The sequence below is a fragment of the Habropoda laboriosa genome, unplaced genomic scaffold (assembly GCF_001263275.1).
Source record: "Habropoda laboriosa isolate 0110345459 unplaced genomic scaffold, ASM126327v1 scaffold2629, whole genome shotgun sequence".
Taxonomy (NCBI): domain Eukaryota; kingdom Metazoa; phylum Arthropoda; class Insecta; order Hymenoptera; family Apidae; genus Habropoda; species Habropoda laboriosa.
In genome coordinates this window covers 18,406-33,556 of record NW_017102647.1, presented here as the reverse complement: position 1 = coordinate 33,556, position 15,151 = coordinate 18,406, and the positions used below count along the sequence as shown (strand labels likewise).

Sequence of the window (15,151 nt, the reverse complement as noted above, 5' to 3'; positions counted from 1 at the left end):
GATTTCAATATAATATTCTCAATTATTTTCCCTCTAGTATCTGTGTTTGTGGATCCCCAGATTTCGTTGTGACAGTTGAAATCCCCTTCTAATAGAAAAGGTTTAGGGAGTGTTGTATAAGATTAATTAACTCCGTTTCTTGAAGTTGATGGTTATTGGGAATGTAAACATTGCAGATGCATATTTCTCGTTGGCCTAAGGTGGTTAATGCCGCAACTGCCTCGATATTGGTTTTAAGCGGTATTTTTGTATAGTTGGTGCTTTGTTTTAGATAGATTGCAACTCCGCCGCTCGCAATCAGAGCGTTCCTTCTATTTTCTTGAACTATGTTGAAACCTTTAATGTTAATAGTTTCGGTTTCTTTGAAATTGGTTTCCTGTAGACATAGAATGTTTGGTCGGTGATCTTGGAGGAGTTTTTGTAGAAATTCGAACCTTGTTTTAAGGCTATTTACGTTCCATTGTAGAATTTTTGTTTGCATCAAGGATTACTTAAAGTAGTATTTGCACTTAGTTAGTATATTCGTCTTCAGAGCACTGGGGTGTGTCAGAGTTTTCCAAAGGAGCGCGGGAGTATGTTTGGAAGTCGATCTTAGTAGGTTTGACTAGTTTTTTAATAACTCTTGTGAATCGAATCGATAATAGAACGATCTGTAAGGTGAGGGTAAAGTTCTTTCATGAGTTTTGTTAAGGACTCGGCGTCATATGTGTAATCTGCTGCAATCTCTTTAGTGTTGGAGGGTCCCATTGTTTTTTCAATAAAGCTTTTAAATTGGTGGAAATTTAACATTTTGCCAGGTGTTTCGAGTATGTGTTTAATTGGTTGTAGCATATCTTCTATGCTTTTTCCACTTGCTGTTGTGATATTTGCTTTTTTATTTGGTTGTTTATATTTTGGTTCGTTGTTTAAGATTTCCGGAAGACAGGCTGGTTGTTCTATGGTGTGAATTAGGTCGTTTGTTGTTTCTGTAGTGTGGCTTGAGTTGTCGGTTATTTCAGATCTGGTTCGTTCTTTTGGGTTGGTTGGAATGCCTATGTCCATGGTTTCTATTATTTTGCAACGGGTAGTATCTTCTAGGTTTTTTGCGGCGTTGATGTTGTTAGTGTTGGATGTGATTTGAGCTGTTTCAGCTTCTTGGGGGTTTGTATCGGCAACTGTTCGTGTGGTGTCAGTAATTCTGGATTGGTTCTCGTTGGTCTTACAGTTTTTCGCTAGGTGTCCTTCTTGTTTGCATATAAAGCATTTTAATGTCTCTGTTGAGGGATAGATCCAATATGTTGTTTGCTCGTGTTCAATTTTTATGATGGATGGAATTTTGTGTGTATCGTATGGGTTAGCGTATAATTGGCGGCGGAAGCTAAGTATATGTGTAAACCCTTCTTCTATCATACCTGCTTTTATAAAGGAAACAGCTGATTCTCTTTTCACTTCTATTTTGTCGAAAATTTCTTCAAGTGTTGAATGTGGGATCGTTGGGTATACATTGGACAGTATTATACGTTGGGATTTGTTGATGAGCGGTCTCAAGGATAAGATAGAGTCGTTGATTTTGATGTGTGTATGTTTGTCAGTGAGGCTGTCTGCGATTACCTTGCTCGCTAGGAATACACATATTCTGCCATTTGATATTCGGGATATAAATCTAATATTAGTTGGATTTGTGATTTTGCCTAATGCCTGGGCATAATCTTTTAATTGTATACCGTCTTTGGCTTCGATTATTATTGCCTGATCCTTTTTGGGAAAACAATCACTTTGCACTACCTTCGTGTAACTTCCTCGTTGGTGAACGTTGGAATCATTTTTATCGACTTGAGATACAAGATTTTCTTGGTTACAGGCCATTTCGGTGAATAGATTGCACCGAAGCAGCGTTGACTTGGATTTAATGTTTTTGATTTGCTACAATTACTGATATTACTGAGTTTTTACTTAAGTTTTGCAATTCCACACTTCCTCATAGACACAATAATCACAGTATAGTCGCGGTATATGGCACTCGCGTTCACAGCACGCACGGTGTTGATAAACACATCCGTTCACTACCACGGTTCCCGAAGGTCTCCCGATTTCGATTTTGTATTCGCTTACATAGATGATTTTTTTATCGCCTCGGAAAATGAAACCGAGCATAAGAAACATCTGAAGATGTTATTCGACCGTTTTTCGGAATACGGAATTGTTATTAACCCTGCCAAATATGTCTTGAGGGTCGAAGAAATCACTTTCTTGAGTTACACCGTAAACCGCTATGGGATTAGACCCTTAGCCGAACGTGTCGAGGCAATTACAAATTTTTCGAAGCCCGAGACCATACGGTTACTGCGGAGATTCCTCGGCATGATTAATTTTTGCCGCCGTTTTATACCTGGCGCCGCGCATACCTTGACGCCTTTGAATGACCCTTTGGCAGGTGCGAAAAAAGGCAATACACCTGTTCCCTGGTCAGAAGCAGCGGAAAGAGCTTTTGCGGATATAAAAATAGGCATTGCCGATGCCACGATGTTGGCGCATTCCATTCCGGGCGCGCCCATTAATATATCAGTCAACGCGTCGGACTATGCTGTTGGAGCGGTTCTCCAACAATTACCGGAAGGCTCATTGCAACCCCTTTCGTTTTTCACAAAGGCTCTATCCGTCGCTCAACGCAAGTACAGTGCGTATGACCGCGAACTGTTGGCGGCATATACCGCAGTAAAACGTTTCCGTCACTTCGTCGAAGGGCGGAATTTCATAATTTTTACAGACCATAAGCCCCTAACCTTTGCGTTCAGTCAAAAATTAGAAAAATGTTCGCCACGTCAATTTCGGTACCTGGATCATATAAGTCAATTTATAACCGATATCAGGTACATAAAAGGCGCAGACAACAACGTAGCTGACGCGCTTTCACGGATCGAGACAATAACTGCAGCCCTTGATTCCAAAACCTTGCGACAAGCGCAAGAACTTGATCAGGAGTTGCAAGAAATTTCTAAATCTAACACCGTTTCGATCCAATTGAAAAAAGTCCATTTTCCCACGGAAAACGCGTTTTTATTTTGCAACACTACGAACGCATAGGTTAGGCCTTTTGTACCCGCGCCTTTACGACGGGAGGTTTTGGAAGCCCTTCACGGACTTTCCCACCCGGGGAGTCCGTGCGACGCAACGGCTTGTAACCAACCGTTTTGTCTGGCCGTCTATCAACAAAGACGTTAGACGATGGGCAAAACATTACATTTCCTGCCAACGAGTAAAGGTCTCCAGGCACGTTACGGCCCCAATTACAGATTTTCAGTGTGCTGGTCGGTTCGAACACGTACACATTGATATTGTAGGGCCTTTACCAACATCTAGAGGCCGTAAATATTGTTTAACGTGCATCGACCGTTTTTCTCGTTGGCCGAAAGTGATGCCCATCGCAGAAATCGATGCGGAAACAGTCGCGAGGGCATTCTTGAATATTTGGGTTGTTAAGGCGTATCCTGTAGCCGGATTTATGGCAGCGAATCAAGTGGTCGCCGTCGCAGGCAAATATCGCTTTTTCGAAACACCACAAATGTTTATTGCGTTGCGTGCGACACTTAGTCCCTAGGACCAGACCCTGCCATAAATCCTGGAGTCTCCGAACGGAAAATAGAAAAGTGGCCCACGACTTTTGCCAACGACGATGGGCCACTTGACTTTAACAAAGCCTAGAAAACCGGAGATTCCACAGGATTCCCACGCATCCGTCCACCGAACACTTTCTCCGGTCATTGTTTAACCCAGCCTAAGATACCGCGCTAAGGACGAAATGGTGGGAGGTTGCGATGCACCGGAGTAAATTGATTGGTGATTTAGAAAAGGAAAAATCACCAATCAGGGTGTTTTTAGGAAAATAGGAGTCTTCTTCGAGGGAAACCGCAGAGACTCCGGCAGAAACATTTAGCAACTCGAGGGAAAAACATTTAGCAACTTGCGGGAGAAACACTTGGCCACTCGCAAGTGAAACACATCTCACTTCGCAATAGAATTTATATCTTTAATTAGTTGTAGAAAATAGAACATAAAATAAAATCTTAGTGTTTCAATCAAGAAACTGGTCCTTCGAAGCCTTAGAACATTAGTCGGCACACATGTGCAAAAACCGGCAAAGCTTGAACGATCGAAAGATCAACCGCAAGCCCCTAACATTGGTCCTTCGAGCCGGATCACAGCATCGGATTCAGCCACTTAGAGGACTTCAAATTGCTTTCACAAACAAGCGAACGCGTGGATCTGCCAACACAACGGAGTTGACCACGAAAGGAAGTCTACGCATAGAAAAATCCGGTAGCATCAACATCCAGGAAGGCGACAGTGGACGTCATCAAGGCAACCCAGATCAAGGCAACGGCGATCGAGCAGATTGCAACAGCAGCAACAAACCATCATCACCGATCGTCAAAACACTCTGCTCTCCGTAAGTCCGTTTTCAGCATCTCTTGATCTGCGTTGTTACATATTTCAACAATGGATACTCAATTGAAAGCACTTTCGATTGAACGTGGACAAATCAAATCTGCCTTGACTCGTCTCAAAAATTTCTTTGAGATGTTCGGACAAGATGCGGATGTAGATTCATTAGAAAAGCGCCTAAAGTCCAACGAAACTTTGCATGAAAGATTCGATCGCGTACAATGCCAAATAGAATTATTAGTTGAGAGATCCGATCAGGAAAGCATTCATGCAGTTGAACGGCATAACTTTGAGGAAACCTTTTTCGATACAATGGCAAAGATAGAAAGATATATAACGCGTTATCGTGTACCGAGACAGGCGACAGTATCCACATCGCCTATGGTGGTGGAAGCTCAAGGTACACCGCGACTCCTGACATTAGCATTGCCAAATTTCAGTGGCGATTACAACCATTGGCTTAAGTTTCGCGACACATTTGAGACACTCATTCACAACAATGAATCGTTAACAGACATACAACGATTTCATTATCTAAGCTCCTCGTTAAAGGGTTCGGCCGCGCGGTTAATACAATCTCTGGGTGTTTCTGAAGCAAACTATAAACTGGCCTGGTCGACATTAAAAAGACGGTATGAAGACCCTAATTTGTTGATTCACCACCATGCAAATGCATTATTAGAACTACCACACATTCACAAACAGGCCAGTTTCGCGCTTCGTGAGTTTATTGATACCGCTTTTAACCATCTAATGGCTTTAGGCGTGTATGTGCGTCGCAACGTCGGCAATTTATTAGCGACGATTAAACGACGCGGAGGAACTTCACTCGTTGAAGTCCAAGTCGAATGTGTATAAAATGGACTGTATTTTGTATATCGAATGATACGAAATGTATTTTTGTATGTATGCACCAAGTGTACAGTTGTGTATAATAGAGAGTCACTCGCGCTGCGAGAAGACATCACGCAGCTGCTCAAATCAGCTAGGCTCAACGTCCGACAGTGGGCGTCAAACGACCGCGATCTGCTTCAAGGATTATCAGAATTCGATGTCAACCGCAAACTACATCTCGGCGAATCCTCCACTTTAAAAACACTGGGAATTGTTTGGAACTCTGCAACAGATTCTATATACTATGCAGTAAAAACCACAACATCAACACCTCAGATCACCAAGCGTCACATTAGCTCCGAAATAGCAAGGATTTATGATCCACTAGGACTCCTCGGACCCGTTATTATCATTGCAAAACTTTTGCTACAACAGATCTGGATTCTGAAGGCCGATTGGGATGAATCCTTACCAATGGATATTCACACGCAATGGATCCAATATTACACGCAACTACCATTATTAAACAACGCAACATTCAACCGGAAAACTATCATCAACGCAGCATCCAAGATACAGCTGCACGGATTTTGTGATGCCAGCGAAAAGGCATACGGAGCCTGTGTTTATTTGCGATTCATCGACGCTTGCAGCAACGTCCAAGTAAATCTGTTGCTTTCGAAATCCAAAGTTGCTCCATTGAGAAAACATTCACTACCACGGTTGGAACTCTGTGGAGCACTTCTTCTTGCCACACTTATCACCACCGTACGAACGGCACTTCACATCGACATTAGTAACATCTTCCTATAGTCCGATTCTACTATTGTCTTGCACTGGATAAACACGTCACCCCATGTCCTAAAAACTTTTGTCGCGAATCGTGACGCTGAAATACAAAGGAAAATCGAAGATGCTCAGTGGCGCCATGTCGGAACATCCGAGAATCCAGCAGATTCAATCTCACGCGGCCAATCTGCGGAAGAATTCCTCCAGCCCTCCATCTGGCAACACGGACCGACGTGGCTCTCAAAAGAGAAAATCGAAGATGCTCAGTGGCGCCATGTCGGAACATCCGAGAATCCAGCAGATTCAATCTCACGTGGCCAATCTGCGGAAGAATTCCTCCAGCCCTCCATCTGGCAACACGGACCGACGTGGCTCTCAAAAGAGGAGATCTACTGGCCTTTGTGGACACTGACACCCATGGATGATATTCCAGAGCAGAAGACAACGATTTGTTTAGCATCAACCTCAATCGATTATAGCATTCTGGAACGGTACTCGTCATGGGGAAAACTCATCCAAAGCATCGCGTACTGCCTACGGTGGAAATATAGACACAGAAGCGGAGGATGTTTGACGGTCGCCGAGCGGAACTATGCCCACAACACAATAATCAAAATGCTGCAACATCAATATTTCGCAAAAGACATACATCACTTATCGGATGACAAGAAACCAGAAGTTAACCGTAAACTGCGGCCTTTGAATCCATTCATAGATCAAAACGGCATTTTGCAAGTCGGCGATCGATTGAAACACTCGTTCATGCCATTTTCACAAAAACACCCAATTATCCTTCCAAAGGCCCATTTGACCACGAAAATAATTGAACACGAACATCGCACACAATTGCACGCTGGCGTCCAGACCACACTCTACGCGATTCGACGATGCTACTGGCCTATCGATGGGCGCAGCCAGGTGTGGAGCGTCTTAAAGAAATGCGTTCGTTGTTGTCGAGCGAATCCTCCTCCCGTTGAATACATCATGGGCAATCTTCCAGAAGCTAGAATCACCGAATCCCGTCCCTTCACACATGTTGGAGTCGATTACTGTGGCCCCTTTTATATCAAGGAAAAAAGACATCGTAACCGTAAGCAAATCAAGGTTTACGTTGCGGTGTTCATATGCCTTGCGGTAAAAGCGGTCCATCTGGAATTGGTCAGTGATATCACGAGCGAAGCGTTTCTCGCTGCCCTTCGACGCTTCATCTCGCGACGAGGATTCTGCGCTCACATATACTCAGATAACGGCACCAACTTCACGGGAGCCAACAACGAATTGCGGGAGCTCCAGAAAATGCTGAGGACAGAGGAACATCAACAGAGTCTAACTGAATTTCTAACGGAAAGATCCATCCAATGGCACTTCATTCCCCTCCAAACTCCCCATTTTGGAGGGCTTTGGGAGGCCGCAGTATAATCATTTAAATACCACCTCAAACGCGTCGCGAACACCGTCACCTTTGCATTCGAGGATTTATACACTCTGATTACAGAAATAGAAGCGATCTTTAACTCCAGACCACTTACTCCCATCTCCGCGGATTCCAATAATCTTCTTGTCTTAACCCCAGGTCATTTCCTGATTGGCGATTCTTTGACGAGTCTACCTGAGTTTGATTTCAGAGAAGTTCCAACCAACCGCCTTTCGAACTGGCAGCACATTCAAAAACTCAAACAACACTCCTGGACTCGCTGGCATCGCGAGTATTTGAACGAACTGACCAGTCGCAGCAAATGGACCAGTGGCGGCCACAAAATCAAGGAAGGCTCAATAGTCCTACTCAGAGAGGACCACGTGCCATCGATGCACTGGCCCCTCGGACGAGTTGTCCGAACGCATCCAGGGCCTGATGGCATTGTGCGGACCGTGACAATGAAAACTGCCACGAAGGAGCTCGACCGTAACGTGAAACAACTCGTACCTCTTCCCTACCAGTCAGAGGGAAGAGATCCGACTTCACTAGCATCCATGGACCAACCAGCATCCATGGACCAACCAGCATTCATAGACCAACCAACATCCAGGGACCAATCAGCATCCACAGGTCAACCAGCATCCAGCGATGAACCAATACCTGGGGATCTACCAACATTCACGGCCGTACCAGCTGCCAAGGACCAGCCGATAGCCAGACACTAAAATAGCCATACACACACCGCGACACATATCCACTTACATCACATTCATTGACATTTTGATCGGTATCCTCTCAACGGGGGGAGGATGTTCGATTGTCCTCTTCCTCTATTCAGAAAGCGGGTCAGAGTTTCTAATCTCTTCCTCACGTTTTTAACACCACCTTCTATTTCTTAATTTGCCTTTTACTTATTGAAGAAACTGTCACCCGTCCGTAGCAACAATAACTTTATGAAAGCCATTGAACACCGTTAGTCTCTTAGTTTCATTATTTTCGCCTTTATTTTATGGCTTAGAATTTCAATTTTCGTTTCTTTGTTCGAACATGGGTTGCCTGAGTCAGAGTGCATCATAAAGATTCTTGCCTGCTACGGTCGCGGGCGAGGCATGTGGAATTTCCGCGTACGTCACTCGAAGGTACTCTCTTTACCTGAGGGTGACCGTTAGCTGGAGGGAGGTCACTTTACACAAAATTTATTCAGCCAATCATATTCACTCGACCGATTCTCTAGCCACTCCCGAAAAAATGCAATTCAACCAATCCACATGTCTCACCCCCGCTAACACACCTCGTTCAGTTTTACTTTCGGGAGATTCCTCGAACGAGGAATGAGTTCAAAAACACACTTCACGAGAACAAGACACAAACCAAAGACACATCGTAAGGAAATCACTGTACGATACGCGGTGTCGAAACATCGAAGTGAAGATTTACGACCTTCACTAACGCGCCGTCTTTATTAAAGTTGATCGCGTTGCATCGCGAATTCGTGCAAAGAACAACGATTATACAATAACTATACAAGAGAAAATATGTTATATACAATGGTGATGTGTGAGCGCATGTGTTGTGTGATGTCTCTTAATTCTAATTATAATTACAATATACATGAGTTATGGTACAATAAACTAAGTCTCGTCTCGATAGGCAACGGTGCCAACTTTTTCAGAGCACGCTTATAAGTGCTGTGTGGTGTTTGAATTGTGGCCACGCGGACCACGTCATCCTCTCTAGGGTGCAGAGCGACTACTCGCCCAAGTTTCCATTGAAGGGGTGGACAATTATCATCCCTGATTGTCACCAGCGTTCCTTCCTTGATGTTTGTGCCATCTCCAGTATGCCATTTACTCCTAGTATGCAGCTCCTGTAAATATTCTGTCTGCCACCTTCCCCAGAAATGCTGTTTAATTTTCTGAATGTGTTGCCAGAGTGACAGCTTATTAGTTCGAGTATCGACAAAATTGTGTTCCGGTAGGCTCGCCAACGACTCTCCTATAAGGAAGTGATTGGGTGATAGGGCAAGGAAATCGTTGGGATCAGAGGATATCGGTATCAAGGGACGTGAATTAAGTATAGCTTCGATCTCAACGATTAACGTATAGAATTGCTCGTATGTGAACATGGCATCACCTATTGTTTTATGCAAATGTTTTTTAAATGATCTAACTGCAGCCTCCCAAAGACCGCCGAAATGTGGAGAACGAGGAGGAGAGAAATGCCACTCAATGTTTTCCTGCGTTAGGAATTGCCGAAGTCTGTTTTTATATTCGTCGGATAGTAGAAGTGCACGAATTTGTATAATTTCATTTTTGGCGCCTACGAAATTAGTACCATTGTCCGAGTATATATGACGCGGTTTTCCTCTTCTCGCGACAAATCGTTTGAGCGCTCCTAGACACGATTCCGTTGTTAAATCGGTCGCTAATTCTAAATGTATCGCCTTCGTCGCGAAGCAAACAAAAACTACGACGTAACATTTCAATTTGGTTTTGTTTCTGAACTTCTTTTCTTTAATAAGAAAGGGTCCGCAGTAATCGATTCCTACGGCTTCAAATGGACGTGTTTGTATAATTCTATTTTTTGGTAAATTCCCCATTATGTACTGTGGTGTCTTGGGATTGTATTTGCAACAACTAATGCATTTATGCAACACTTGTTTGACTATGCTCTTGCCCGCTATCGGCCAATATTTTTGCCTTACCGTGTATAGAGTGGCTTGTGTCCCTGAATGAAATTGTCTCAGGTGTACCTGTCTAATTATTAGTTCGGTAACGTGGTGCTTGTGCGGTAGTACTATGGGATATTTCTGGTCATACCTGAGTACGGCGTGCTTTAACCTGCTACCAACCCTAATAATACCATTCTCGTCTATAAACGGATTTAAATTGATTAATTTACTTTTTCTATTGACATTTCTACCGGTTTTTAAATCATTTATTTCTGATGGGAAGGTTTCTAATTGAACTAGTTTGATTATTTGAAAGTGTGCATTTTGAATTTCTGATAATGACAATGGACCTGTGTCCTTCTTGCTATCGCGTTTTACATTATTATAAAAACGAAGAATGTACGCTATGATTCTATTTAAATAATCGATGGATGAGTATTTTTCCAGTAAATCTACGTTGGGAAGCGTGACTAGAGTTATGGGACGCCTCTTTTCTAAAATTTCTATTGTTCCTAATGTACTAATTAGCCAGCGAGACTCATCCAACGCTAACCAATGTGGTCCAAATTTCCATATTGCATTTTTTATGAATTGAGAGGGTAGTTGTCCTCGCGAAACAAAATCTGCTGGGTTGTCGGCTGTTGCAGTATGGAACCATTTGTCAAAATGAACTTCTGTTTGTATTTCGTTCACCCTATTGGCGACAAACGTTTTTAATAAATGCGGTGGTGTCCTTATCCAATGCAATGTAATGGTAGAATTAGACCAGAATCTAATTCGTTTGAACTCTGTCTGATAAAATGCCTTTTTCACTTCCTTGTACAATTTTGCAAGGAGCCTGGCCGCGCAAAGTTCGAGACGCGGTAGCGATATAATTTTCAAAGGTGCAACCCTTGACTTCGCACATAACAAATTTACCGCGTATTGTCCACGTTCGTTGGTGGACTTAATGTAAATGCATGCGCCGTATGCACTCTCGCTGGCATCACTAAAGCCGTGGAGTTCTAGTTGTGTTGTATTTTCTATAGCGGTTCGGCGCGGTACGGTGAAGTTATCTAATAAATGTAGTTTGTTTTTAATCTCCAGCCACGATTGTTTTATTGTCTGCGGAACGGGTTCGTCCCAGCCAATAGCCGATTTCCACAATTGTTGCATAACAATCTTGGCTTTGATAATTACCGGCCCAAGCAAACCGAGGGGGTCGAACAATTGCGCGATTTCTGATAGAAGTACTCTCTTGGTAATGCGAGATTGTTCTGGCGACAACTGTTTAAAAATATAACTAATTTGATCGTTTGTTGGATTCCAATAAACGCCAAATGTCTTTTTTGTTTGTGACGGATCCAGGCACAATGATCCCTGCTGGTTTATAATTTGCAAATCCGCAATCAATCTTGCGTCATTGGAGGTCCATTGTCGCAAATGGAAACCTCCCGCCCTAGCTAACGCGATACATTGTTTTTTAAGTTCTAATGCAGCTTGAAAACTATCTGCTCCTGTAAGTAAATCGTCTATATAGAAGTCTCTCATAAATATTTCTGCAGCTAGAGGGAATTTCTTTGCTTCATCTTTAGCTAATTGATTTAGAGAACGCGTGGCTAAGAATGGTGCCGGCGCGGTGCCATAAGTGACTGTATTCAATTCGTATGTTTTGATCGATTCCCGCCATAGAATTCGTTGATAGTTTCTATCGTCTGGATGAACTATAATTTACCTAAACATTTTTTCTATGTCCGCTATGAGGACAAACGCATGCTGACGAAAACGAATAAGAATAGAGAACAACGTGTCTTGTATCGTAGGTCCAATTAATAAAGTGTTATTCAACGATAGACCGGAACTGCTTTTCGCTGAGGCGTCGAATACTACTCTAACCTTTGTGGTCGAACTCGATTCTTTTACGACCGCGTGGTGCGGCAAATAATACCCTACGCTACTCTGGTCGTCCTTTACCTCCGTCATGTGCCCCAATTCTAAATATTCTTTTAAAAATTCTGTGTATTGAGTTTTCAATTCTAAATTTGACTGTAATTTATGCTCTAAACTATAAAATCGTTTTAAGGCCATCGTCCTTGAGTTGCCGAGAAGATCGTGTTTTTCATTAAATGGTAATCTAACTACATATCGTCCTTGCTCGTTACGCGTTGTATTTCGTGTAAAATGAGTTTCGCACTCTGTCTCTTCCGCGGATAAGAAACCCTTCTCTGGGATTTCTTCTATCTCCCAAAACCGAGTGATTTGTGTGTCGAGGGACGTGGCTATATGACAAACCTTACCTGCCCTGCCTTGCCTATTGGGTTTATGACTATCTATCTCGCCAGTGACTATCCATCCTACCTGTGTATTTTGCAAGATAACTGAGGGTTTATCTAATTTAATTTGACCAGCTTCTAATAAGTCGTAGAACAGCGCATTACCAATGAGTGCGTCTATCTCCCCTGGTTTGCGGAAGTTCGGATCTGCCAATTCTACCAAACTCATCATATCAAACTCGCTAAGATTGACCTGTCGCACCGGCAGCATACCCGTAATCGATGGTAGTGCAATGAATGTTATTTGAGCCTTAAATGGACCGGTTTGCGATCTTATGCTGGTTTTAACTAGATGTTTCGCGTTTGTATTAAGTTGCCTTAAGCCGGCGAACGAGAGATCTATTTGTTGTTTATTTAATTGCAACATTTCCGCGAGTCTGTATGTAACAAAATGTGTTTGCGAACCACTATCAAGCAATACGCGACACGTGTGCTCCATATCATATTTATCTAAGATAGTAATTTGTGCCGTGCCAAGTAAAACCTCTGAATCGTAAGAAGCGGTTAAGGTGGTCTTAATTGTTTCTGTGGACGTTGACGGGGTGGATACTATCTGATTATTATGGTTCAAGTCTTGTGTCTCGGTCGGAAAATGAAGCAACGTATGGTGTTTCTTCTCGCATTTACGGCAATTTCCTAATCGGCAATTGATAACGACATGGTTCGGACGCAAACAATTTATGCAAAGTTTCACCCGTTTTACAGTGTTCAAACGATCGCGAACTGACAATTGGAGGAACTTCGTACACGCATAGTTTGGGTGTTCCCCTTTACAAAATACACAAATCTGTTTTCGCTCATTTGTCGATACGTACGAGTGATTGCACATCTGGGTTTTTGAGCGTAGCCTATCCTGTGTATTACTCGCTTTTATTGAATTTGAATTCTCTGTTCCGAGATCGTCCCCGCGTGCATGTTTATTGATAAAATCTAATAATTGTTTAAATTTTGGAATTTCCTTGTCTTCTAAAGTACGTTCCCAGGCGCGACGTGTATTTCTGTCTAGCTTACTAGAGACGATATACTATACATACGTTTTCTTTCTGCTTCCAACAGGAAATCTGATGTGAGTAGATTCGTGTGGATTCAATGAAATCGTCTACTCACAGTATTAATAAAATGTGCATCCTCGGGTGCGTGTGGTCCTAGGTCCCGTTGATTTCCGCTTTGAGTTGCCAAGTTCCTCCACGATCTTCTCGGTGTCACTTGAATGGATCCTGGCAGGATCGCCAAATTTATAGTCGCTGTTATGCCGCAACTTAACAGAGACTTCAAAAATCTCAGTATTCCGTTTACAAAAATAACTCTTTTATTCCGAAGATCAACTCTTAACAAAATCAAAAAACTGAAGTCTCCACTTTTAAGGAAAACTGTAAGGAGTGGTGGAAATTCGTTTTTATCCTAACAGTGCATTCAATTCTGCGACTAGCTGTACATAGTCATCGACTTTTTCAAACACACAGCATTTATCGATAGTCGGAAGAAATTCAATTAAGGTTGTAAACAAACAGGATTTTCAAGTTGCACTCCGCGGTCTAGAGTATTTAATTATTTTTATATATTTTAATTATATAACGTATATTTCGGTTAAACGATGAAAATACAAATTCTAGAAGCGTGTCAAACAAAATATTTATGTTCACGGTACCGCCATAATAAACGTTTCTTCTTTCAATGTTTCTGTAAACTCTGTATGTTTTTTTATATTTTACAGAAGTAAAGTTCATGGAATCGAATAGTATTTTTTAGAATTGATTCAGGCGCTGGTCACAAGCGTTAAGTAGGCATTTGAGACTTTAACATTGGTTATTTTTATATTTGTTAATAACAAATTACATATATCAAATGAAACAATATTCTTTCAGCTTTAAAATAAATGTAAGAACAAAATATCACCTTTAAATGCAGTTGAAATAATGCGAGGAAAATGGTGACTTTCGTTGCCTGACTTCATTCAATTTTTTTAAATTTTAACGTTGAATAATTCGTAAACATTCGAGATAGAAAGCAGAAAAATTTGCATAGTGTAGTTTTTCGAGGCTATTAACAAATGCTGTAAGTTTAAAAAAAATCGGTGACTATGATCGCAATTTTGTACGTTTTGATGCTGAATGGCTTTTATATGGGTTTATAATATTACAATAAAAAGAAGTGAATAATGTTCTCTACGAGAAATTTTTGAGCAAGAAAAGAGAATTTCAAATGGCCTTGATATTGTTACGAATCGCGATGTGCTTGTTGCGAAACCGATAATAATTGTCCCTCTTTTTGAGTCAGACCATTTAAGGAATCTCTAAGGGGACTCAGGTAGTGCTCGGAAGATAGACTATTAACGCACAACAGTTTGCTGTTAAAACTATATGTAATGTATATTTGTGAAAGAATGTGAACAGAGCGCAAAATGCCTAAGCTTACTGATCGGAAAATTGTGTGTGGTGTCGTGTGGTGTTCGCTATTTTATAAACTACGCGTGTGTTGTGATTAGTGGTGTGAAAACTGTCGTAGGTGGTGGAAGTGTGCGGTGATTGATTTTTTCGGTGTGTTTGGGGTGTGTCTGGTGGTGGTGTGAAAGTGGGGAATTTGTTCTTACATTTGTTATATTGCTTGTTGGAGGTCGTGTTCAGGTGTGAGAGGCGTCGTAAAGTATTTTTCGTGCCGGCTAAGACCTCGCTGGTCTATCGGGAATACCGATGTATTGTTCGGCTC

The 15,151-nt window shown here is 42.1% G+C and overlaps 2 protein-coding genes across 2 annotated transcripts in view; one reads left to right on the top strand and one right to left on the bottom strand.

Moving 5' to 3' along the window:
- The first annotated feature begins 6,660 nt into the window (after positions 1-6,660).
- Positions 6,661-7,464, top strand: LOC108578215. Its single transcript, XM_017941500.1, has one exon. The coding sequence runs from the start codon at positions 6,661-6,663 to the stop codon at positions 7,462-7,464; it is 804 nt and encodes a 267-aa protein (XP_017796989.1).
- Positions 7,465-9,062: 1,598 nt separating this feature from the next.
- LOC108578214 overlaps positions 9,063-15,151 on the bottom strand; it is an 18,751-nt gene continuing 12,662 nt past the window's right edge. The window contains exons 3-4 of the mRNA XM_017941499.1: positions 11,894-13,081; positions 9,063-11,764 (exon numbers count right to left, since the gene is read on the bottom strand). Coding sequence (XP_017796988.1) covers positions 9,063-11,764; positions 11,894-13,081 — 3,890 coding nt within the window. The remainder of the gene's footprint in view (positions 11,765-11,893; positions 13,082-15,151) is intronic.